The 25,486-nt window shown below is 41.6% G+C and overlaps 1 protein-coding gene across 2 annotated transcripts in view; it reads left to right on the forward strand.

Moving 5' to 3' along the window:
- Positions 1 to 25,486, forward strand: part of PLA2R1 (phospholipase A2 receptor 1) — a gene marked incomplete at both ends in the record, with an annotated part of 124,325 nt that overhangs the window by 10,102 nt on the left and 88,737 nt on the right. Inside the window, 3 exons of one of the 2 annotated variants that reach the window (XM_080667890.1) lie at positions 8,496 to 8,876; positions 11,721 to 11,894; positions 20,942 to 21,115. In XM_080667890.1, coding sequence (XP_080524016.1) covers positions 8,496 to 8,876; positions 11,721 to 11,894; positions 20,942 to 21,115 — 729 coding nt within the window. Of the gene's footprint in view, positions 1 to 8,495; positions 8,877 to 11,720; positions 11,895 to 20,941; positions 21,116 to 25,486 lie in introns of those variants that run through there. The other variant, XM_080667889.1, reaches the window with a different exon arrangement.

Raw genomic sequence — 25,486 nt, forward strand, 5'->3', positions numbered from 1 at the left:
CCAGAGAGAAGCTGCTCACCTTTACCTGGGTTACAGATTGGACCCCTTCCATTCCGAAACTGAAATACTGTCAGAACAGCAAGGAACTGGGCAGATTGGGGACATGATACCAGGCATGAAGTGTGTGAGCCCTGCACCAGCTGTGTGAGTGGATGGAGTAGAAGAGGTTTAAACCCAGGGGAATGGCGTAGGAGATTGAAATTAGATTGTAGTTGGCAAGCTGTGGCTTCCTAATAGCTTGTCTTAAACATTGCACATGATGTGAGCCGTGCACTTGAACATTTCCTTCCAGTTCCCTTAACGTGGAGCAGCACAGAGGCTGATGTTATGTGTGTATTGGATTAGATGGCCACTGTCATAGCATAATTTATTGAATACCAGAAAGCCCTTGGCTTGCCTAAAAAAAGAGTATGCCTTTAGGAATGGTTGTTTTGTTTGTTTAAAGTGTTTTTTTGGTTCAATGTACAGAAAACTCACCAAGGCTTAATCCTTCAAGCTATAGCTGTTTACTTAATACTTCAAACTTTCAGCAAGTTCTAAGAGAAGAGCTGTGTAAAGCAGAAGGGGACACCACCAGGAGGTGGAGGTGACCAGAGAGATGCAGAGAGTAAAATGGGAAGGCCTCAAGGGAAACCTCCCCAGGGCCCTGTTGGCACTGCTTAAACACGTAGATCAAGCTGTAATCGTAGTCCCAGGCTCTAGATTCCAACCTCATGGTATCCTAGGGATTGGCAGGCATCTGGCAACCAATCAAATACTTGAAGCCAGAAAACAAGTCATTCTTGATTTTTCCAGAATCCTCACATTCCACTGATCACCAAATCCTGTCATTTATTCCCCCCTGTGAATTCTCTCTCTGGTGGCTGGAGTCTAACCATTCCCTCCTTCCTTTCTCATCACCACCAGTTGAGTTGATACTTTCTGTCTCCCTTGCTAGATCATAGCAGTAGTCCCCAGACTGTTCTCCAGTTCCACTCATGGACTGACCCATCTCACCTGAATGAGAACTCCTCTGGGGCCAGAACCTGGACATTTGCCTTTACGTCTGTATTCTCGGCTCCTAAAACAATGTTGGACACACAGTAGGTACTCAGTAAATGTTTTTATTGAATGATTCACCACCCATATTTGTATTCCACACCACAGCCTTTGTTATGCCTTCTCTTGTTACAAAAATCTCCCTTTCATCTGAAGAGTAACATACAAATTTCTGAATAAAATTATTTGTAAAATTACCCCAAACCATCTCTTTGTAACTTCGTATTCTACAACTACCAAAGTCTTGTATATAGCTAGGCTTTTGACAACCTACAGTTGATTATTTTTATCACCTCTGAGCTTTGGTAGTTTTTGTTCTGTCCAGAATGCCCCCCTTATCTGACTCGTCACCTCTCCATCCATAGACTTCTTCCACCATCCTGAACTCTGTCTACAACAAGGACAGGCATCCATGCTAGTTTAGTTCAGCAATGTACTTCCATGTGTGACAAATATTAGATCCAAATATTAGATCCCTAATAAATAATATTTGTTGAATGAAAGTGTGTGTGTGTGTGTGTGTGTGAGAGAGAGAGAGAGAGAGAGAGAGAGAGAGAGAAGAGAGAGAGAGAGAGAGAGAGAGAGAGAGATTATTTGATCTTCTTAGTCAAACTGACCCCTTCTGCCCCTGGATTCTACATCATTGTGTTTATACCTGTCATGTCAAAATATACTTTAAATTCTTTCTGTACATTTTATGAAATACTCCCAGGGAGAACATCAGTTCCTTGAATGGCAAACACTATGACAAATATACTCTTTTATCTGCAGGGTTCCTAACACATGCCATATCAGGCACTCAATAAATGTTTGCTTGAAATGACAAATCTCTTACTTTAAATTGCAATGAGATACAGCAGTTCATTGTCTTCTTTCTGGGTTATTAATGAATGTGTGTAAGGAAAGCTATGCATAGACCTATATGGTCCTCACTGAATATATGAGTATAAAACTTTTAAGGCAAAATTAAATTGGGGGGGGGGGGGAGGATGTAAAGGAATGATTTAATTAAATAAGCTTTACAGCTCCATCCAGTTCTGAAGTTCATGGGTCTGCGTTTATGGGTAAAATTAGTCTTCTCTGCCATGTTCATATTCCTTCCAGCACTGGCCAGTGTGACTCAGGAGTTGAGTGTTGACCCAAGAACCAGGAGGTCACAGTTTGATTCTGGGTCAGGGCACATGCCCAGGTTGTGGGCTTGATCCCCAGTAAGGGGTGTGCAGGAGGCAGCTGATGGATGATTCTGTCTCATCACTGATGTTTCTATCTCTCTCTCCCTCTCCCTTCATCTCTGAAATCAATTTGTTTTTAAAAAACAAATAAAATAAAATTATCTCTTCCTAAGAAAAGGTCTCAGAAGTAGACAACAGAACCATTGACTTCAAAGGATTTTATTTAGGAAAAAAGAATGAAATTTAGTTTATAAATTTCTTCTAGTAATTCAGTCCATTTTCTCCCCCTAAACTTATAATTATGAAGGGAAGTAATAACATTTACTGCAACAAGATTTAGTAATTCTGGCAGTACTTCATTAATCACTTAATCAGTGTTCAAGCAGAACTGATGTCCTTGACATATATAATCAATCTTGATTCCTCCCGCATTTGATTTTCATTCTTTTTGAAATCTGGATACAGACACTAAGGATGGTGGCTTATTTTCACATTATGTTTTTCTTTCGGGCAACCCATATATGCATATAATGATAATCAGGATATTGATACCTAGGTTGGGTCTCCCCATCGTTCATTTGAAAACAGTTGTTTTCTCTTCAGTGAATTTATGGAGAATAATGCTGCCAGGACCAGATTCTCTTATAGCTTAATGGGAAAATGAGCTTGGGTCATTTTTTAGCTCAGCATGACATAGTATTCTTTTAGAGATGACAGGGTTATTGTTATTGATAAGCCAGAGCTACTTGTTTTGATACATTCTGAAGAATTTTTCCAAAGCTACATTCTAAAGGCAGCTGGGCATGGAAAGGTAATAGCAGCCCAAAACTGAGTGGCAAGGTTGTTTGTCTAATACCTTCTACTTTGGAAAGGTATTTTTATGATCACTGGAGTAACTATAGATGTTCTGATTCTACCACTCCTTTTCTCTTAAAGTCATAATTTGCATGTTTAAAAACATTATTCACCCCAAATTTTATTGATATTTAATTTCCATATCCACTTACTCACAAACCACACCCATCAACTACTTGTTGAGATCATATGTTTCTCTCTTTCCTACAAAAGAGCTGCAATATAGACTTTACAAATAGATAGTGTAAAAGATGAATGAAGATATAGTAGAACAAACAAGACAACAATAGTAGAACATATAGTAGAACAAACAAGACAACAATTTTGTTATCTGGCTGAAGAATATGTTTCCTCCATGAGAGTGATATCTTGGTATTTAAGGATTGTTTAAAACTAATACTTCTGCACCCACTGTATGCTATAGAAGCTAAAGTAAAAATGAGCTTTTGTTCTAATGATGTAAGAAGAGAAGTCTTTGGGGGGTACTCAGATTAGCACTCTACAGGTGTTCAACTAAATCTATAGCTGGATCTACAGATCAAGAATCAGGAAGCCAGAGGGATAATAATAACAATAATAACAACAACTCACATTTACTGAGGTCTTCCCATGATGAGATAGTGTGTAGTGTGCTTTGCATGGATTATTTAATGGAATGCTCTTTTTTTTCCTTTTTAATTAAATTTATTGTGTTGACATTGGTTAATACAATTATATAGGTTTTATGTGCAATTCTATGATATAACATCTGTATATTGCATTGTATGTGCACCATCCGAAGTCAAATCTTCTTCCATTACTATATATTTGACCCCTTTTACCCTTACTATCTCCCAAACCCCCTTCCCTCTCGTAATCACCATACTGTTGTCTGTGCCTATGAGTTTTGTTTGTTTTTCTTTTTTGTTTATTTGTTGCTTTCAGTTTTATATCTCACATATGAATGAAATCATATGAAATCTTTTTCTGCCTAACTTATTTCCCTTAGCATGATATTCTCAAGATCCATTCATGTTGTTGCAAATGGCAGTATTTTATCATTTCTTATGGCTGGGTAGTATTCCATTGTACCACATAGTCTTTATCCAATCCTCTATTGAAGGACACCTTGATTGTTTCCATGTCTTGGGCTCTATGAATAATGCTGCAGTGAAACAGGGGTGCATATATCTTTGCGAATAAATGTTTTCAAATTTGGGGGGTAGATGCCCAGAAGAGGGTTTTTTTTTAACCTCACCCAAGGATATGTTTATTGATTTTTAGAGAGAGAGGAAGGGAGAGAGAGAGAAACATCATTGTGAGGGAGAAACATCAATTGGTTGTGTCCCCTACACACCCCTACCAGGGATCAAATCCCCAATGTTTTTGGTGTACAGGACAATGCTCCAACCAACTGAAGTTTCTTTATTTGTAATTTTTTGAGGAACCTCCATACTGTTTTCCATAGTGGCTATACCAGTTTACAGTGAATAAGCGTTCTTTTTTCTCCACAATCTCTCCAACACTTGTTATTACTTGTCTTGTTAATAGCCATTCTAGCAGGTGGTTATCTCACTGTAGTTTTGATTTGTATTTCCCTAATATCTAGTGAAGTTGAGCATCTTTTCATATATCTGTTGGCCATTTGTATGTTTTCATGGATGAAGTGTCTGTTCAGGTCCTCTGCCCTTTTTTTTTGGTTGCTGTTAATCCTCACCAATATTTTTTCTCCCATTGATTTTTAGAGACAGTGGAAAGGAGAAGGGGGGCGAGGGGGGAGGGAGGGAGGGAGGGGGAGAGAGAGAGAGAAAGAAAGAGAGAGAGAGAGAGAGAGAGAGAGAGAGAGAGAGAGAGAGAGAGAGAGAGAGAAACATTGATGTGAAAGAGACACATCAATTGGTTGCCTCCGGCACACACCGTGGCCCCAGGGGAGCAGGGATCAAACCTGCAACCCAGGTACATGCCCTTGACTGGGGGTCAAACCTAAGACCCTGAGCCAAACCAGCCAGGGCTCTCTGCCCATTGTTTAATTGGGTCATTTGTCTGTTTGGTGTTGAGTTGTATGAGTTCTTTATATATTTTGGAAATTAACCTCTTGTCAGAGCTATTGTTTGCAAGTATCTTCTTCCATTCTGTTGGTTGTCTTTTAGTTTTGATGGCAGTTTCTTTTGCTGTGCAGTTTTTCAGCTCAATACAGTCCCATTCAGTTATATTTGCCTTTACTTCTTTTACATTTGGGGTCAAATTAATAAGATCCTCTCTAAGACCAAGGTCCATAAGTTTAGTCCCTATGTTTTCTTCTATGTAATTTATTGTTCCAGGCCTTATTATTAGGTCTCTGATCCATTTTAAGTTAATTTTTGTATATGGGGACAAACAGTAGTCTATTTTTATTCTTTTTTTTAAATTTAATAAATCTTTATTGTTCAGATTATTACAATTGTTTCTCCCTTCCCCCCCCCCACATAGCTCCCCTCCACCCGGTTCCCACCCCACCCTTTGCCCTTACCTCCCACAACACTGTCCTCATCCACAGGTGTACGATTTTTGTCCAGTCTCTTCTTGCACCCTCCATACCCCTTTCCCCCTGAGTATTTTTATTCTTTTGCATGTAGTTTTTAATGGAATACTCTTCACATCCCTACGAGACATATTTTCAGTTCACAGAGGAAAGGTGAGGCTCACAGAAATCAAGACATGTGCCCAAAGTTACAAGGCTGGTCTGTGGCAGCTCTGCCTGATTCCAGAGTTCTCATTCACTAGCAAGTCGCCTAGCTACCTATCTTAGGGATATAAGCAAACCCAGAGGGCGGAAGTTCAGCCAGTACGTTACAGAGCTGTGTATATTCGAACATACGTATTAGATAGAAGCCAAACTACAGAACAATTATAGTAAGATAATTATCCTTTAGGAAAAAAAATGAGTGGAACTCTGGGCTAGAAAGTAATTAGTAGATTACAACAGAAATGAAGGTGAACATTCTATCCAGGCATGAAAAGGTGAAAAGGAGAGTTGCAGAGAAGGTTAATTATCAGAATCCATATCACATTGGCAAGAGGAAGATTTGATCTTGAATGACTATCACTAATAACCATACAGACATGGACTTCATTAGGAAAACAAATTTCCTGATCTAAATGAAATCTCCCTAAAACCACTCATTCTCTCCCCCAGACTGCGCTACACACTCCCTTCTTTTTTGCTCTGATGTCTGGTGATAAAAGCAATTTTATGACAACGAATTCAACTCCTCAAATATATGTTTATAAGTGGGATTATCAGATTGTTAAGTGAATTTAACCTTCATTTATATATTGACAGTCTTTTTAACAATGTGTTAAGTGATTTTCGTTATTGTAAATCAGCTTCTCTTGGCCTCAGTAACTTTGAAAAAGAAAAAAGAACTTTCACCAAAAAAAAAAAAAAAGCACGTAATTCCCATGTGCTGTTATGTGAGGAGGCTCGTTCTACACTGTTCCAAGTCACTAGAAGACCTCTGCCTGTCCCTGCTATCCCATGGCTACATGACATGACTTGCTGTAAACTGCAGCTATTTTAAGGGAACCTGATAATGTCCCTTCAGATATTAGAAGATTGGACAGGAAGTAAAATATAAGAGAGGAACCTAGCTAATGGGAGAACAAAAGAGCCCTTGGACCTGACCAGTCACTGGGCTGAGTGACCTCAGCAACCAGGGCCTAAGCAGCACCTGCCAGCATGTGTAATCACCATGCTCAGGACTGTCCATGCTTAGACTAAAAAAGTTAGATATGATACCCACCTTCGTGAGGACAAGTACATAATTGTTATCCTATATAATAAAAGCCTAATATGCTAAGTGTTTGGTCGTCCGGTTGGCCATTCAACCTATCAAAGCATAATATGCTAATGATATGCTAAGGCCACTCAACCACTCGCTATGATGTGCACTTGACCACCTGGGGGCAGATGCTCTGACCAATAGATTAGCTTGCTGCTGAGGTCCGGCCGATCGGGACTGAGTGAGATGGGCCAGACACACCCTGGAGCCCTCCCGCAGTCTCTCCCTGGCCCTGATCATGCACTGGTGGGGTCCCTCAGCCTGGCCTGTGCCCTCTCACAATCCGGGACCCCTCAGGGGATGTCGGAGAGCCAGTTTCAGTCCGATCTCTCAGGCCACGTTGAGGGACCCCACTGGTGCACAAATTCGTGCACTGGGACTCTAGTCTATAGATATAAAAGCCTAAGCGACTGAACGACCGGTCGACCAGTCACTATGACACACACTGACCACCAGGGATAGACGCTCAATGCAGGAGCTGCCCCCTGGTGGTCAGTGCGCTCTCACAATGGAAGCGCCGCTCAGCTGACTGACAGACGCCAGACTCAGGGCTCACGCTGGCTGCCATAGCCCGGAGACCACAGCAGAGCAGCAGCAAGCCTACCAAGTGGAGGCAGCAGCAGGCGCAGTGGGGCTGGGATGAGCAGGAGAAGCAGATGGCATTGGACTGCCGGTTTTGGCCCGAACCCTGCAGGCTATACTGAAGGATCCCACCAGTGCACAAATCCGTGCACAGGGCCTCTAGTTTATAATAGGTGTTTCCCAGGCCCTGCCAGCTTTTCCCCAGAGAACTCACCCAGATCCCTCTTTCTGCTCTGGGGAGTTGGAAGCTCAAAGCTCTATCACAAATGACTACTTTTTGCACATCTCCATGTGGCCTGTGTGCCATTGCTGCCAACATGGTGCTCTTATACCTTTTGTGTAGCTCAGTGTGTGGCCTCAGCTAGTGTCCTGGCATCTATCTGCTCCGGCCAGTCAACCCAAAAAAGCTGCTCCTACAAAGAGGCCGTCCCCATAGCAAAGGTCCCCATGGTTCTACTCCTGATAGATCCAGCACAGACAGCAAACATGGAGAAGCATTTTTTTTCTCACCAGCATGGCATCTTGTGGCAAGACACAAAGCAGCACTTTGTCTCTGTCCTTTGGGTTTTCAGTAGGAATTTAATGCTAGAAATTTCTATTTCTGTGACTCTTGATTCAGCTGCCATGTTCCTAACATTCAGGCACTTGTCTGGAGAAAACTGAATGTCACCATACTTCTGGGCACCCCACAGCCCTCCCCTTTAGCCCTGAGTGTTGTTCCCAATGCCTCTTCTCTATCCAGTTGTGGAGAGCTCCTTCTCTATCAGAAAATTCTTGAGTGGACTAACAGGTAGCCTTTGTTACTGTAGGGCCATGGGGGTTTTACTGGTAGGTCAGGGGTCTCCCATGAGCTCTAATGAACCCATTTATGCTTCCCAAGAAACTCCTCTGTTGTGAACAAACAAACCTTCTTGGTGGACCCCACCCATCGACTTCTGATCTGTTAAGAACGACTGCCAACTGTGACATTTCACAACTTACACATCCTCATGATACTAGGTAATTATATATGAAAGACCCATACCCATCTTCTATTTTGCTCTTTCAGATAAAGGAATATTCGTTATCCAAAGTGAGAGCCTCAAGAAATGCATTCAAGCAGGCAAATCTGTACTGACCCTGGAGAACTGCAAACCACCAAACAAGCACATGATGTGGAAATGGGTTTCCAACCACGGCCTCTTTAACATAGGAGGCAGCGGTTGCCTGGGCCTGAATTTATCTGATCCAGAGCAGCCATTGAGTATCTATGAGTGTGATTCCATCCACGTTTCCTTGAGGTGGCGCTGTAACAGGAAGGTGATCACTAGCCCGCTGCAGTACATGGTACAGGTGAAGCACAACACGCTGGTGGCCTCCTGGAAAAACCTTCATAAGTGGATTGCCTACATGTCAGGCGGTGAAGGCATTTGTGAATATCTGCACAGAGGTAAAAAAAAAAAAATGTATATATACATATACCAAAGTACTCATGAAATGGTATATTTAGAAAGTTTGCCATAAGTTAAGATTTGTAAAATCCTATATAATAAAGATGTAATATGCAAATTGACCATCACTCCAACACACAAAATGGCTGCCCCCATGTGGACACAAGATGGCCGCCACAAGATGGCCAGCAGGGGAGGGCAGTTGTGGGTGATCAGACCAGCAGAAGAGGGTGGTTGGGAGTGACAAGGCCTGCAAGGGAGGGCAGTTAGGGGCTATCAGGCCTGCAGGGGAGGATCGGGCCTAAACGGGCAGTCGGTCATCCCTCGAGGAGTCCCAGATTGGAGAGGGTGCAGGCTGGGCTGAGGGACAACCCCCCCCCATGCACGAATTTCATGCACCAGGCCTCTAGTATACTATATGAAAGAGGTACACAGCATCCAGACCTTCAAGGGACTTCTGCCAAATACTTTGTAGTTGCTTACTCACTTAATGTAAAAAATGACTAGAGTTTTGGGACTTGCTAAATTCTCCTAAAGAAGCAGAATTTCTCACAAGTTAAAGTTATCAGAGGAGAAAACACTTACCTTTGGGAATCATTGGGAAGGGGAGAAAGCATAGGAGAACAAGAGGAAAAGAGAAAATTAAGGTAGAAGGAAAGGTCTTTGAAGTTGATAACTTGGCAGGATGAGTATAAGAACCTCTCCTGCCACCATTTCTCTTGTTGTAGACACTCAGTCCAGGGATGGAGTGTGTCTGCAGGCCACTCAGTGCCTCCAGTGCTTGCTGGCATCCATGTGATGTCACGTTAAGAGACATTTAAAGACAGATTGTTGTTAGGGATTATTTAGTGTGTGCTAGGGAATGGAAAATAATGGTGGGTTTTTTTTGGGGGGGGTCATTTTTCACAGTTCTGTAATATTTGGCATTATTAAACAAACAAATTAAAATAAATAAATAAAATAAAGCAACATATTAAATTTGGACACCCTAAACCCGTTTCTCAGGTTTTGTTTGGTAGTGCTCTTCATTCTCTCATCTGTCCATTCATCCTCTGTCACACATTTATTAAACACTGACTGTTTCTCAGGCCCAGGGCCAGGCATTTTTTTTAAAAGGCCAACAAGACAGATGTGGTCCCTGCCCTCATGGTGCTCAGTAGAATTATGCCTTAATAAGAGCAAATCTTTCTAAGAAGTCTGAGTTCTACCAGTCCTAGGAAGCAGAGCAAGGAACTCCTAAAATCCATGTCAGGACTTTCTCATGTATCTCCAAGAAATAAGTAACGAGATGGGGCTAAAAACAAGTTATTTTCAGGACTCACTGCAATGAAGCAAGTGCTACAAACCAGCTCTCCCAACAACCTACAGATCTAAGGAGGAACATGACATTTGGCTTTATGTTAACATTTTAGCTATACACCCACACTCACAGTGCATGCAGGGAAGAGCGAATAGAAGGCAGGGACTGAAGCAAGAGGATGTGTCCTGAAATACCAGTAGTCTCTAAAGAGCCTTAACCTCTAGGGTTGATGCAGGGTTAGTTCAGTCCAGCCCCTGCCAATGTGGGAAAGGGGTGGGTGTCTCCACAGCCAGCCTTTCCCTCCAGGACCTAGTGACTCAAGGATGGCTCTGATCTCCCTCACCACAGAAAGCCCCAGGTGAGTCATGAAAAGCTGTCCTTTCCTGCTTAAGGCCAAGGATGGCGGATTATTGAAAGGCTCTGGGAAAGCAGCCAGCAGGTACCTTGGCACTGCCATGTCTCCAAGATTACTGTAGAGGCCTCCCAGCTAGTTATCCCTCTTTGTTCCCTCCCTGCATGGGTTGTTAGTCATATGGCACCCAGATTTTCTTTAAAAATGGAAATCTGATCATGTGACTTTCTCATCCAAAACTCAATAGTGACTTCCCACTACACTCAGAGTAAAGAGCAAAGTTCATAATGTGGCAGAGCTGGCCTCTGTGAGCTGACACTCTCCACTTCCCTGCCCCCACCTCCCATCCCTCCTGCGTGGCCCTCTGCATTCATCCCACGCAAGTCTTGTTGCAAGTTCTTCATGTTTGCTGTTCCTTCTGCCAGATAACCCTTTTCCAAATACTTGTACACTTGCTTCACCCAGTTCTTATTCAGAGAGGCCTTCACTAACTACCTGATCCAAAATAGTGTCCCTTTTCTCTCTCTCTTTATTTCTCTCTCTCTTTATTTCTCTCTCTCTCTCTCTCTCTCTCTCTCTCTCTCACACACACACACACACACACACATACACACACACAGTCATTCTGTCTTCCTACCCTATCTTGTTTTTCATCATGGTACTACTTAACACTACCTGAAATTATGTTTACTTGTGTATTTGTTTTCTTTTTGTCTCTTTCTTATGAACAGAAACTCCTTATGAAAGGGAACTTTTGCCAGTCTGTTCACTGTTATATCATCAGTGCTCAGCACATTAAATGCTCAATAAGTATTTGTTGGATGAATAAATTAATGAAGGCCTGTGAAGCTCTTGATTTTCAGATGTTGATCACTAATATAGGTGATATTTTAAAGTAAAATCTCCATTGAATTTTCCTTCTCATCCTTTCACAAATGTGTTTGCCGCCATAGTAGTGCACCATAGTGAATACCCAAGGACATAAGATGTACACACACCATTGTGAACCCACACTCAGCCTTGCACATTTACACTCACTGGACAGTGGAGTCCTGAGGGTTCTCTGTGGTCTAGCAAGAGTTTTGCCCACTGTAGGTTTTCAGTTATGAAAAAAATGCATTCACGCTATGATAGTTTCCAAAGATGAAGTTGGCATAATACTTATTTGACTTTGTCCTTTTCTTCCCCTAGATTTGTATACACTCAAAGGGAACGCCCACGGGACACCATGCATGTTTCCCTTCCAGTATAACCACCAGTGGTATCACGAATGCACCAGGGAAGGGCGGGAAGACAACTTACTGTGGTGTGCCACGACCAGCCGATACGAAAGAGACGAAAAGTGGGGATTTTGCCCAGATCCCAGTAAGAGTGATTCTCCTCTTCCCCCTCTGTCATGAATGAATCAAGGATGATTGGGAAGTTACCTGTATCTAAAGGAAAGCACCGGGATTGATATACTGAAGTCTGAATAACCACTCTGATTCCATTTATCCAGACTTGATTCTGTGTTTGTTTTTTGCCTTGAAAGGACAATACTGATGTCTATTCCATTTTCTTTTCATTCAAAAGATGTTAATTAGCCATTCTTCATTAAGCTTAGTGTATAAGGATGCTTTAACCAAAATCAAATGATCATACTCTGTGATCTCATTAACCCCAGCTTCTAACCTGAGCATGTATAAAGCTCAGTTATCCTTTCAGTCCACTCTCTTTCATGAGGTGTCTTAATTTCTCCAAGTCCAGACTGCTTGTCTTGCCATCATTAAGTCCAGGCATCAGCTGGGGCCTTGATGACCTTTCTAAAATGGCAGTTGTTCTTATTATTTCTCCACTATGTGTTCTCATCTTGGTTCCCTTTTCTTATTACTTGATTTCTAAGTATAACCTCAAAATCTTTTCCTTTCATAACCTGATTTTCAAGGTCCAGTGACATTTGCAATAGTCTAACTTTTTTTATCAGTTAGTACTTTACTAATTTCTTTAATTTACATAAAATGTTTACAGTGGTTCCTAAGTATTGGGTAATATTTATATATATAGCTTCTACTTTCTATATTCAATTTCCTTCACCTTGGTTCCTGCAAGTCAGAGTATCTACACTAATAAAAAAGTAAGATTCAAATTGACCGTACCTTTGTGACACCCACCAGCCAATCAGGAGTGTGTATGCAAATTAACCCAACAAAGATGGCATTCTGCACTGCCCCAGCCGCTCTGGGCCTCTGGGCAGCATGGGAAGGCAGAAAGGCGGCTCTGGCCGGAGTGAAGGCAGTGCCGGCAGCCAGGGGAAGGAAGGCCCATTCTTGCATGAATCTTTGTGCATCGGGCCTCTAGTAGTTTTTATAATCTCCTCATCTTTTATGCCTACCTTCCTCTCCCCACATGTAATAAAATACAGCAAATAAATTTGAAACAAAAGCCAACTGAAGAGATTAACTCCAAATAATCTGATAGATAAGTTATCTGTAGAATTGTTTTGTGACCTAAGAGCCAGTATGGCTTAGGGAATAAGAAAGAGTTTAGACATTGAAATCAGACAGACCAATATTGGAGTCCTTCCTCCCAATGATGAGATCTTAAGTCTCAGTTTCCTGCCACAAAATGGAGAGAATAGCAGTACTATTAGGATTATTGAGAGGAACCAATTAGATGATGCATCTAAGGCACTTATCATAGGACCTGGCACATGATAAGACATCATCATCATCATCATCATCATCATCATCATCATCGTTATTGTCATCATCAAACCTAACTTATTCTTTCAGCATGCACTTCTGAACCAATAACCCTTCCTCTTTATTGTCTGTCAACAGCACTAAAGTAGGTAAGCATAGTGGTGAATACCAAGAGTATTAGGACTTAAGACCCTCCCTTCAAAGAACTTGGCATCTAGATGTAAGACAGATTTGCTCTGTGCTAGAAAATGCAGACTATTGTTGATATGATAGTCTAGAACAGCCGTGGGCAAACTATGGCCCGCGGGCCGGATCCGGCCCGGTCGGCTGTTCTATCCGGCCTGTGGAGCCGAAAGAGCGGAGGGTTCTCTTGCTCTCCCCTCCGCTCCTTCACCAGCAGCAGTGTTAACATGGCAACATCGGAAACACGGCCGCAGCTCCTTCTTCTGAGTAGGCGGATTTATATCCGCCCATTCAGTAGAAGGAACAACCTCTCAATCTTCCAGAGGCTCCTTGTAATGCCCGCGGACGCATCTCCCGACATCACCCTGGGAATGTGTAGACACGTTATCGTGGTGATGTCGGGAGACACGCCCCTGGAGAGCACAGTATCAGAGCCTTTCTGAGGTAAGATTAAGAGCTCTACTCAAACAATTTTTTCCTGTTCCCACATTCTGTATATCACAATGACTTGTTAATAAAACAATAAAGACTTTCAGCTTTTAGGGCTTGTATCCATTGCAGTTTTTTTTCCCACTGCGGACGCGCGCAGCAGGGAAAAAGACACACAGAGGACATGTCACACTAGCCATGCTGTGTCTGCATTTTTTTGCTGATACAGATGCGGTATCAGTAACGCTACCGTGGCCACTAACCGCATGTGTTAGCGGCAAAACAAATGCATTTTGCGCTGCGTTTGCTTCTCCCCCTTGCGCCTGTAAAACTGCGTGCTACAGGGCATTTGTGTTAACATGCACCACTGCACATTAGCATCAATGCTGGTGTTAAAATGTTTGAAATGAATAAAACTATTAAAATAAAAAAAAAGACCGTACCCTTTTATGTAATGATGTTTACTTTGAATTTATATTAGTTCACACAAACACTCCATCCATGCTTTTGTTCCAGCCCAGTTTAAGAACCCATTGTGGCCCTCGAGTCAAAAAGTTTGCCCACCCCTGGTCTAGAACCACCTGGGGGAGAGTTAAAAATGCATATCCTAGCCCCCTCCCAGAGACACAGTGGGTCCAGTGTGTGGCACCCAAGCATCTGCATTTTTGACAAGTGCCCAAGGTGATCCTGCTGCAGATAATTCTTCATCAGACAAAAATAATATGGAGGTAATTCCATGCAACATACATCAGTATATTAGGGTGGTCTTAAGACATTAGACAATCAATATAGTATGGGCTATTGACCAGTCCGAGTGGAGACCTTAAGGTGGGAGTTAGGAGTCCCAGACTCCTGCTGCTGGTATTAACCCCTTAGCTGCTGGATAGTGAGGAGATGATAGGGAGAGGGAAGTGCAAAGGAGACTAGGGTAGCAAAGGATACTCAAGCAGCTCAGGACAGTAGCTTAACAGCCAGCATGAAAGTATTTCATACTGAAAATACTGTCAGATCATCAGCCTTTTCTGTCTGAATCTGAATGCTTGCATGCAGGTATATGTGCATGTAATCCCTACATTCCTTGGGTTCTTGCATTAGATGTCATATTGTTTGTATCACCTTCTCTTTCCATTTCCATCCCTAATACATTTCCTTCTTAAAAATAAACCAATACCAAAAAATTTAACATGTATTTTACATGATCCTAATAGTAGGGACTTTGGAGCGGGGAGAGTAATCCTCACCAGAGGATATTTTTTTCATTGATTTTTTTAGATAGTGGAAGGGAAGGGAAGAGACGAAGAGATAGAGAAGCATCAATGTGAGAGACACATCAATTGGTTACCTCCTGCATGCAACTGAGGTATGTGCCCTTGACCAGAATCGAACCCAGAACCCTTCAGTCTGCAGGCCGTTGTTCTATCCACTGAGCCAAACTGGATAGGGTAGGACTTTTTTTTTTTTTAACTACAATATTCTCCTTGAGGTTCTGCAAAGAACATGTCACCATCCTTTGTCACTTTTAACCAATTATGATTTCCCAGGCGGAAGCCTGAGTTTAGTGATGCTCTGGGCTTCTCACTCACAAGACTACCTATCTATTTGTTCAGCTTCCTACAGCTCAAAGCTTCCTCTGCTTTACAGCCTGCCAGATTCCAGCTCTCCTGACCTTTACCACGACCAGCAGAGAGCATGTTTATTTGTACAGTGCTGAATTACAGTACCAGTGTTCTTCCTTTCTTGTTATTTTTGGTTCCTGTGCAGAGTTTGGGTTTTGAATAGTATTTCTGCCCAACATAACTCAAAGTGATGTGTTAGAGACTGAAATTTGAGTGAACTGATAGCTCTTTCAGTGGGGTCAACAAATGGGTAAGACAGAGAAGAGTGAGTGGAATAAAGTAAAGATTTGTACTTCTGTATCTCCTCTTTCTTACATGGATTTTCTTTTTAGTATCTCAATGTAAAATGATGCTGCCTTTTTTAAAAAGTTGATTGTAAGAGAGCAAAATTTAAGTGTAGCGTTAATAAACACAAACACACTAGCAGTGAAGGGTGTGATCAAACATCTGTCACTATAGGTCTTCAGGAACAAGGATGGCATATAGGAGCAGGCAACAGTAGGTTTGCAGTTGTGAGTACACAAAACACAACTTATTCTTGTATTTTTATTTATTAATTATTGTACTATTTTCCATAAAAACCTACTTTTGCACACCCCTGTATAGGAATCTCTCTGGGTTTCTTTCAAGACAATTTGTGTCATACTAGTCCCTCTTGGTTGCATATCATACACAGCTGGAAAGTCATGCAGTTAGTTTGATACATTTTTAGGATATCAACCTCTGGAATTATTTGAGTGCTCTTGAACTTGGCTATGTATGAAGTCTAGTGTGGGGAGGACAGCTTTCCCCCATGAGGCCTGCCAGGTAAAGCCTTTGTAGTTGCTTATGATCAGGCTTAAAAATGTACTTGTAGGTTTTTAACCAGGAGTTCGACTCTCATTAATAAGGACAGACTTGGAGGATAAAGGGGAAAGTGGAGTGTTAATTAGGATTGCAACTTTCTGATATGCATAGATAAGTTCATTGCAGATACAGATTTGGAAGAGAAAACCAACCATTCAAGTTGGGACATGTTATATGTGAATCAAGCCTGTGAAAATGTGGACTAGGCAGTTAGACATAAAGGTCTCTATACATTTGAAAGTTATTGGGAAGGGGTTTATGGGAATGGGTGAAATAGTCTAGAGCAGGGGTGGGCAAACTTTTTGACTTGAGGGCCACAATGGGTTCTTAAACTGGACTGGAGGGCCGGAACAAAAGCATGGATGGAGTGTTTGTGTGAACTAATATAAATTCAAAGTAAAGGAGAGGAGGGGAGAGCAAGAGAACCCTCCGCTCTTTCGGCTCCGCAGGCCGGATAGAACAGCCAAACGGGCCGGATTCGGCCCGCAGGCCGTAGTTTGCCCACGGCTGGTCTAGAGCATGTATAAAATAAAAAGGAAGGAGACTCAGGGCCAAGTCTTAAGACCTAAGCATTTAGTTTAAGTAGAACCAGTAAAGGAGATGGAGAAGAGGTGGCCAAAGAGGTAGAAGGGTCACCAGGCATGTGAAGTCAAGAAAATAGAGTATATTGGCAAGGAGAGGGAGGGTGCTGCTGAAGGGCCCGCTTTGACAAGGTCTGAAAGGAAGTGTTTGCTGGATTTGGCAATATGGAAGTCATTGATGGCCTTGACAAGATATCTTCTATTTGCCAGATTGAGTGGATTAAAGGGTAAATGGGAAAATGGGAAAAGGAAGGAACACTGCCCAATTCATTCTTTGAGGCCACTATTATTACCCTGATTCCAAAACCAGACAAGGATATTACAAGAAAAGAAAGCTACAGACCAACATTTCTTATGAATATCAATGCAAAAATCTTCAACGAAGTATAGCAAACAGAACTCAACAACATATAAAAAGAATTGTTTTGCACTATGACCAAGAGGAATTTATCCCAAGAATGCAAGATTGGTTTAAAGTCAGAAACCAATTAAAGTAATACCCATATCAATAAGATACAGGTCAAAAACCACATGATCATCTACTGATACAGAAAACATTTGACAAAATTTCCACACTTTCATGAACACACACACACACACACACACACAAATATCCCTAGGAATAGAATGGAATGTCAAGTGATAAGGAGAATTTATTTTTAAAAACAAACAAACCCACAAACAACATACTTCATGATAAAAGACTGAATGTTTTCTCCCTAAGATCAGGAACAAGATAATACAGCAGGGACAATGGCAAAGCTATCTCCTTAAGGAAGAAAAATAAGACATATTAATAGACAAAGAGGAGTGGCTACATCTCAGTCATAATCTATGATAAAATCAGTACTGACAGAAATATATCTCAGTTCATTACAACAGAGGTGTATTTTGAAAGGAGGAAAATCATTTATAGCATCTTGCACAAGATTTTGGTAATTTTTCCCCAAATAGTAGGAGATTCAAATATATATATACAACACAGTTGCTTCCCTAAAGGGATCATATAAAGACAACCAAAGATGCAAAGAAATATAACATAATTCTAGCCCTTATATTTGAATGTTTCAAGATAAATATGGGTTAGACACCAGCCTTCCATCTTGCATTTTCAGTGCCTTGGAAAGGGAGATTATATATGAAGAAGAAAAGACTGAAAATAAATAGATGCAAGGACCCTAGGCCAAGATGGGAGTCTGTGCCAAGCAGATCCCCAGGGAGCAGTCTCTGAGGCAGAGATTAACCTTCAGGAGGTTTGTTGGGGGGTTGTTCTCAGGATCAACACCTGTGGAAAGGAAGAGAGCAAGATTGGAATGCAGGCTGGACTGACCCTCTGAGGTGTTCTCAAGGTGGATGTGCCCCCTGTTGGGAAGAGAGAGGACTCACGCCCTGCACTGCTCAATCAGGGTTAGCCAGCTGCCTTTGGGAAGGGAGAGTGACATCAGGCAAAGAAACTCTTCAGCCAAGGCAGTCCTTGAATAAGGCTTAACGTCGAGAGGTCTCTCCTGGCATCTGGGGAAATAAGGCCTTCCGTCCTGAAGGGAGAGCAGGGTAGCACATCATAGCACCCTGGTCCAGGTTGGCATTTCCATTCCACTTGTTACACTACAACCTCCCAGTAAGATTCGTGGAGTGACTGGCACACAGCCCACGTAGAGAAACAGAGAAAGGACTGTGTCTGCCTGTACAAAAGAAGAAATTCTTATATTTTAGTTAAAACCAAATGAACTTGTTAGGAGAATATGGACACCGGTTGCAAACATTTGATTGGAAGTTCCTTTTGATTAACCTTAAGGATTTGCACAGATAATCTAAAACTAAGGGAAATGGAAGAAAACCGGGCTATGTCACTTGCGCACAGACGGGATCACTAGCAAGCCTCTCACTTAACTATTTAGGCCTTAAACTTTAAGGCAGGCATCCTCAAACTGTGGCCCACGGGCCACATGCGGCCCGCCAAGGACATTTATCCGGCCCGCCGGGTGCCGCTGCCTGTCCTGCTTAGCAGCCCACTCGTCCCGGGCCCGCAGTGCGCATAGGAATTTGTTCATAGTTTTTTTTTTAAACTATAGTCCAGCCCTCCAACGGTCTGAGGGACAGTGAACTGGCCCCCTGTTTAAAAAGTTTGAGGACCCCTGCAAGGTATAGAATTCAATCAGGTTACTACAAAAGGCTGTGTCCGCATAGCTCCATCTCTGTCTTATTGAGAGGACAAAACTAGGATAAGATCAATTGAAGTGTCCTCTAGACTCGACCTTTTCTTATCATGATATGGCCAAGGCCCAGAGGCTTATAATTAAGACTTATTGTAGAATCTTTACCCCGGGCAGGAGTTGTCTCCATCCTATCCCCAGAACTTCTGACATCCTCTCCCTACAACTCCCCTTCTCACATCTTACTAACCTTCTAGTACAGAAGCCTACTCAGACCTGCCCTCCTGGGAAGTGCTTTGAATTTTTCTTTTACGCTGGTGTTTGCTTCATGTACCATCTGCCTGAAAATCAGGAATGTGTTTAATTCGAGTTCCTGACCTCCTGATTCAGAAAACAAGGAATCTGCAGTTTTTTTACAAGCTGGCTAAATGATTGTTATGCACACTTTCACTGTAAACGTCCTCCTGCTCCTCCCTCATAGCCTCAGCTGTCACAGGGTGAACTCCTGTCTGATAATGCAGAGTGTGCTGTCCAGCTGGGGATAGCCTAGCGTTTTAACTGAAAACAATCTCTCAGGACTCCTCAGACATTTCAGCCACCCGGACAAGATGGTGCCTGAAAATGTCCTTCCTTTCTCTTCCTTTTCTACAGTTTTACTTGGTGGTAGCCTTGTTTTCTACCCTCCTACAATCTTGCATCTTTCTATAAATATATGTATCAGTCAAGAAACTCTTCAGACAACCTTGGATGTATAAGTGCTTTGATAACTTATGGTTAACCAACACAGTTCTGGGGAAAGCATGTGGCAAACAGACATGGAACAAACTTCCCACATTCGCAAGGATATCTAACTATTCAGTGGGAAAAAGAAAGCAAACAAAAAAGAATTCATTGTCAGATAAGTTTGAAGTATACTGAAATAAAGTTAAGCTCTTTCTTTACTTCTTAGAGCCTTTAAGATGCTAATGTACATTATGAATTTCTTAGAGAAGTCTACCTACACAGGCTTGAGGTCCTGGATTTCCCTGGGGAGCTCTTGAAGTTGTATTATTCTGTGGATCACACTTGCGGATCACACTTGTGGAAAGGCTGTTCTAGGTTTTAGCAGATTGCTGTCCATCACTTACACTCATGCTGTAGCTTGGGTCACATTTTCTATGTTGTGAAGTTCTTTGGCTGAGTTCGATTTCAGGTAATTATTGTAGCTGCTTAGTTCACCTTGGGTTTTGATTTAAACCTTTAGCAAAAGCATCCAAATTAGGTCTTCATTTTCAATAAATTTCAGATTTCAGATCCACATCTTATACTTTATTAAATTTACTTTTAAAAATACTATGCAATCATTGGTCAATGTTTTATAAGTGCTTTTCCTCCCTTTGGCTAAAAGAACTTTATAAAATGAAATATCAGTTTTCCTGTTCTCAGTGTTTATGTGAAAACTGTGTTCTCTATAAACTCATATTTCAACTGTATCCCTTTCATTTCCTCTAACATTTTGGTTTTGGTGGGGAAGCCTTTTGAAATCACACTTGCATCTACCACAAATGAACCTTTACAGTCACACAGCTTTCAGTATAAAGTTCTAAATGATTACTTTTTTAAGAACTCAGATGTTATTTTCATAAATCCTTCACTTCTATTTCCTTCTCTTAAAAATGGCATCTATTCTTTTTCCAGAAAGGATCCGAGCTTCTTTATTGATAATTTCTAGAAGTTCCTTTAAATCTTGAAAGAGTATAACCATAAAGTACCAATGGGATACAAATGCAGATTTCATCCTAGAGACCTAATTGGGAATCAATAAAGTACAGAAGTTTTAGAGGCTGCAGTTTGGAATCATTCCATTTCAAATTCCTCTTAGAAGTATATTGCCCTACAGAGAAAAAAAATTACAGCTAATGGTTTGACGGCTTTTGTTTCTAGCATCTGCAGAGATGGGTTGCGATGCTGTCTGGGAGAAGGATCTCAATTCACACATTTGCTACCAATTCAACCTGCTTTCTTCTCTCTCCTGGAGCGAGGCACATGCGTCATGCCAGATGCAAGGTGGTGCTTTACTAAGTATTGCAGATGAGGCTGAAGAAAGTTTCATAAGGAGTAAGTAGGACATTGATATTGATACAATTTAAATGATTGTTAACAATTACATCCACATATGCAAAGATATATTCTGGGGTGGGGGGGGGAAGTTCCATGGAAAATATTTTTCTTTTATTAATATGGTCCAAATTCACACCCAGGCCATTCCATTTGGCACCCAGTGTTCCTTATTTTCTCCCCCTTGTAGAAGAGAAGTTGAGGCCCAAACAAGGGACTCAGAGCTTGCAGCTAAAGCAAGTGGATCTGGGAGACTTGGACATTAGGTACAAATCCCTGCTCTGCTAGAGATCTTAGCTATTCAGTTCCCATTAATAAATAATCAAGTCATTCATTAAGTAAAATCTTTCCTTTTACTCACTGCGTGCAGGTATGTAGCAGGCCTGGTGGATTCCAAAGAACTTAAAATTTAGTTGGAAAAGCAAAAGCACACACATGGTAACTAATAGCATAAGAGAATAATATGTCAAACGAGTTGTGATAATGAGCTGGGTCTTGTGTTTCACTTATCACATAAACTCTCTCTCTCTCTCTCTCGCCTCCTTTAAAGATTAAATGTGTTTGTGTATATGTACAAACAGCTTTAAAAAAATTGAAAACATCTGAAAGTGTCACAAAATTAATCACTTTCATTAAAAGTGACTGACACTTTTGCCCTGACTGGTTTGGCTCAGTGGATAGAGCGTCGGCCTGCGGACTGAAGGGTCCCGGGTTCGATCCCAGTCAAGTGCATGTACCTTGGTTGCGGGCACATCCCCAGTAGGGGGTGTGCAGGAGGCAGCTGATCGATGTTTCTCTCCCATCGATGTTTCTAACTCTTTATCCCTCTCCCTTCCTCTCTGTAAAAAATCAATAAAATATATTTTTAAAAAATACATATAAAAAAAAGTGACTGACACTTTTTTCAAATTTTATTGCATATGTAGTATATGTTTATTCTATTCTAGAATAAATTTTAAATTTTATGTATATAGAAAGAAAAACAAGTCTCCCATTATTCCACAATCCAGATAAAACCATGTATTTTAGCTAACACATAAATGCATGCATATATACATAGTATCTCTGAAAAACTGTATTGAATAAAAATAGGAAGCATCTCTATTAACTCTAAGGTTAGGAACAGGGACCAGAGAGCCACCTGCTTGGGTTTGAATCCTGCCTCTACCACTTACTAGCAAGACTACGTAAGCAAGTGCCTCTACTTCCTTCTATCTATCAAATGGAATCCTATATAATAAAAGGCTAATATGCAAATCGACTGAATGGTGGACCAACTGGTCACTATCATGTGCACTGACTACCAGGGGGCAGACGCTCAATGCAGGAGCTGCCCCCTGGTGGTCAGTGTGCTCCCACAGGGGGAGCGCCAATCAGCCAGAAGCCGGGCTCAGGACTGGCGAGTGCAGCAGTGGTGGCGGGAGCCTCTTCCCTCTCCACAGCAGCGCTAAGGATGTCCAACTGCTGGCCTAGGCCCGTCATTTGGACATCCCCTAAGGGCTCCTGGACTGCGAGAGGGCACAGGCCAGACTGAGGGACACCCCCACCCCGAGTGCATGCATTTCATGCACCAGGCCTCTAATTAATAATAATACTTACCTCCTGGTGATATGGATTACATGTTATAATGCATGTGAAATCTTAGAAAAGTGCCTGGTACACACAACAAACATTCGTGTGTTAACCTTTTAAGTATCATGCACACAGTTTGGTATTATACTTATTTTAATTATCTTAATATAATGAACATCTGTCTATCTCTATAAACATAGATATACATAGATAGGAATAGATAGATACAATTATTTATTTTATTTTATTTATTTGTTGCTATTATAAACCACACCTGCACATACCTTTGTGTATAGATCTCTAATTATTTCTCTACTAAAGGCCCGGTGCACAAAATTCATGCACTGGGGGGGTCTGTCCCTCAGCCCAGCCTGCACCATCTCCAATCTGGGACCCCTCGGGGGATGTCCAACTGCCGGTTTAGGCCCGATCCTTAAACCAACAGTCAGACATCCCTCTCACAATCTGGGACTGCTGGTTCCCAACCGCTCGCCTGCCTGCCAGCCTGATAACCCCCTAAGCACTCCCCTGCCAGCCTGATCGACGCCTAACTGCTCCCCTGCTGACCCGATCGCCCCAACTGCCCTCCCCTGCTGACCCGATCACCCCCAACTGCCCTCCCCTGCTGGCCTGGTTGCCCCTAACTGCCATCCCTTGATGGCCTGGAACAGCCCCCCCCCCCCCACAACGGCCCTCCGCTGCTGGCCTGGTTGCCCCTAACCACCCTCCCCTACTGGCCATCTTGTGGTGGCCATCTTTGACTACATGGGGGCAGCCATATTGTGCAAAAGCGTGAGGGTCAATTTGCATATTACCTCTTTATTATATAGGATGTTTGTAGAAGTAGATTCACTGGCTGGAAGTGGAAGCATGTTTTAAGGTTTGGAGAAGTCATTAATATCTTCCAGAAAGATTGTAACAAATGCATGAACAATGCATGCCTGCTCCTTTCCCACAGACATGCAAAAGTGAAAAATCATCATTGAGAGTGATTTGAGTGAATCATATTTTAGAAAAACACCATTTCCAAAGTCATTGTTAGACTGTAATGATCTTCATAGAAAATTTTGCATACCACATTATAATTAAATTGGCAAACACCAACGACAAAGTAAGAATCTTAAAAGCGGCAAGAGAGAGACAGAAAGTTACCTACAAAGGAACCCCCATCAGACTAGCAACTGATTTCTCAACAGAAACTCATCAGGCCAGAAGGGAATGGAATGAAATATACAAAGTCATGCAAAGGAAGGGTCTGAATCCAAGAATACTGTACCCAGCAAGGCTATCAATCAAAATTGAAGGTGAAATCAGGAGCTTCACAGACAAAAAAGGACTAAGGGAATTTATTACCACCAAACCAGCAATGCAAGAAATGCTAAAGGGTCTGCTGTAAAAAAAAAAAAAAAAAAAGGAAGCGAAGAAGGAACACAGGGGTAAAGAATAGGAATGGCGACAAATAAGTACCTATTAATAATAACTTTAAATGTAAATGGATTAAATGCCCCAATCAAAAGACATAGGGTAACGGATTGGATAAGAAAACACGACCCATATATCTGCTGTCTACAAGAAACCACCTCAGGAAAAAAAAAAAAAAAGACGCACACAGACTGAGGGTGAAGGGATGGAAAAAGGTTTTCCAGGCAAATGGAACTGAAAAAAAAGCTGGGGTAGCAATACTTATATCTGACAAATTAGATCTCAAAGGGAAGGACATAACAAGAGATAAGCAAGGACACTTCATAATACTAAAGGGAGCAATCCAACAAGAAGAAATAACTCTGATAAACATATATGCACCCAATACAGGAGCACCCAAATACATAAAAAAACTCCTGGAGGATATCAAGGGAGAGATTGACAGCAATACAATCATAGTAGGAGACTTTAATACCCCACTATCACCATTGGACAAATCCTCTAAACAAAAAATCAGCAAAGAAACATCAATCCTAAATGACTCACTAGACCAGATGGAATTAATTGACATCTTCAGAACATTTCACCCCAAAGCCACAGAATATACATTCTTCTCAAGTGCACATGGGTCATTTTCAAAGATAGACCACATGTTGGGACATAGGCAAAGTCTCTTCAAATTCAAGAAGATAGAAATCATATCAAGCATCTTCTCAGACCACAGTGGCATAAAACTGGAAATCAACTACAATAAAAACAACCAAAAGAAATCAAACACATGGAGACTAAACAGCATGCTATTAAACCATAACTGGGTTACCAGAGAGATCAAAGAAGAAATAAAAAAAAACATCATGGCAACAAATGACAATGAAAACACTACAATCCAAAATCTATGGGACACAGCGAAAGCAGTCTTAAGAGGGAAGTTCATAGCTCTACAAGCCTACTGTAAAAAACAAGAAACAATGGTAATAAATTACCTAACCCAACAACTCAAAGAATTAGAAAAAGAGCAACAAGAAAAGCCCAGTGTAAGCAGAAGGAAGGAAATAATAAAGATCAGAGAGGAGATAAACGACATAGAGACCAAAGAAACAATACAAAAGATCAACAAAACCAAGAGCTGGTTATTTGAAAGGATAAACAAGATTGATGAACCTCTAGCCAGGCTCACCAAGAAGCAAAGAGAGCGGACCCAAATAAACAAAATCAGAAATGAAAGAGGTGAAATAACAACAGATCCCGCCGAAATACAAAGGATTGTTAAAAAATACTACGAACAACTCTATTCCAACAAACTGGACAACCTGGAGGAAATGGACATATTCCTAGAAAAATATAACCTTCCAAAACTCAATCAGGAAGAATCTAAAC

Source organism: Plecotus auritus (assembly GCF_963455305.1).
Source record: "Plecotus auritus genome assembly, chromosome: 5".
Classification (NCBI taxonomy): domain Eukaryota; kingdom Metazoa; phylum Chordata; class Mammalia; order Chiroptera; family Vespertilionidae; genus Plecotus; species Plecotus auritus.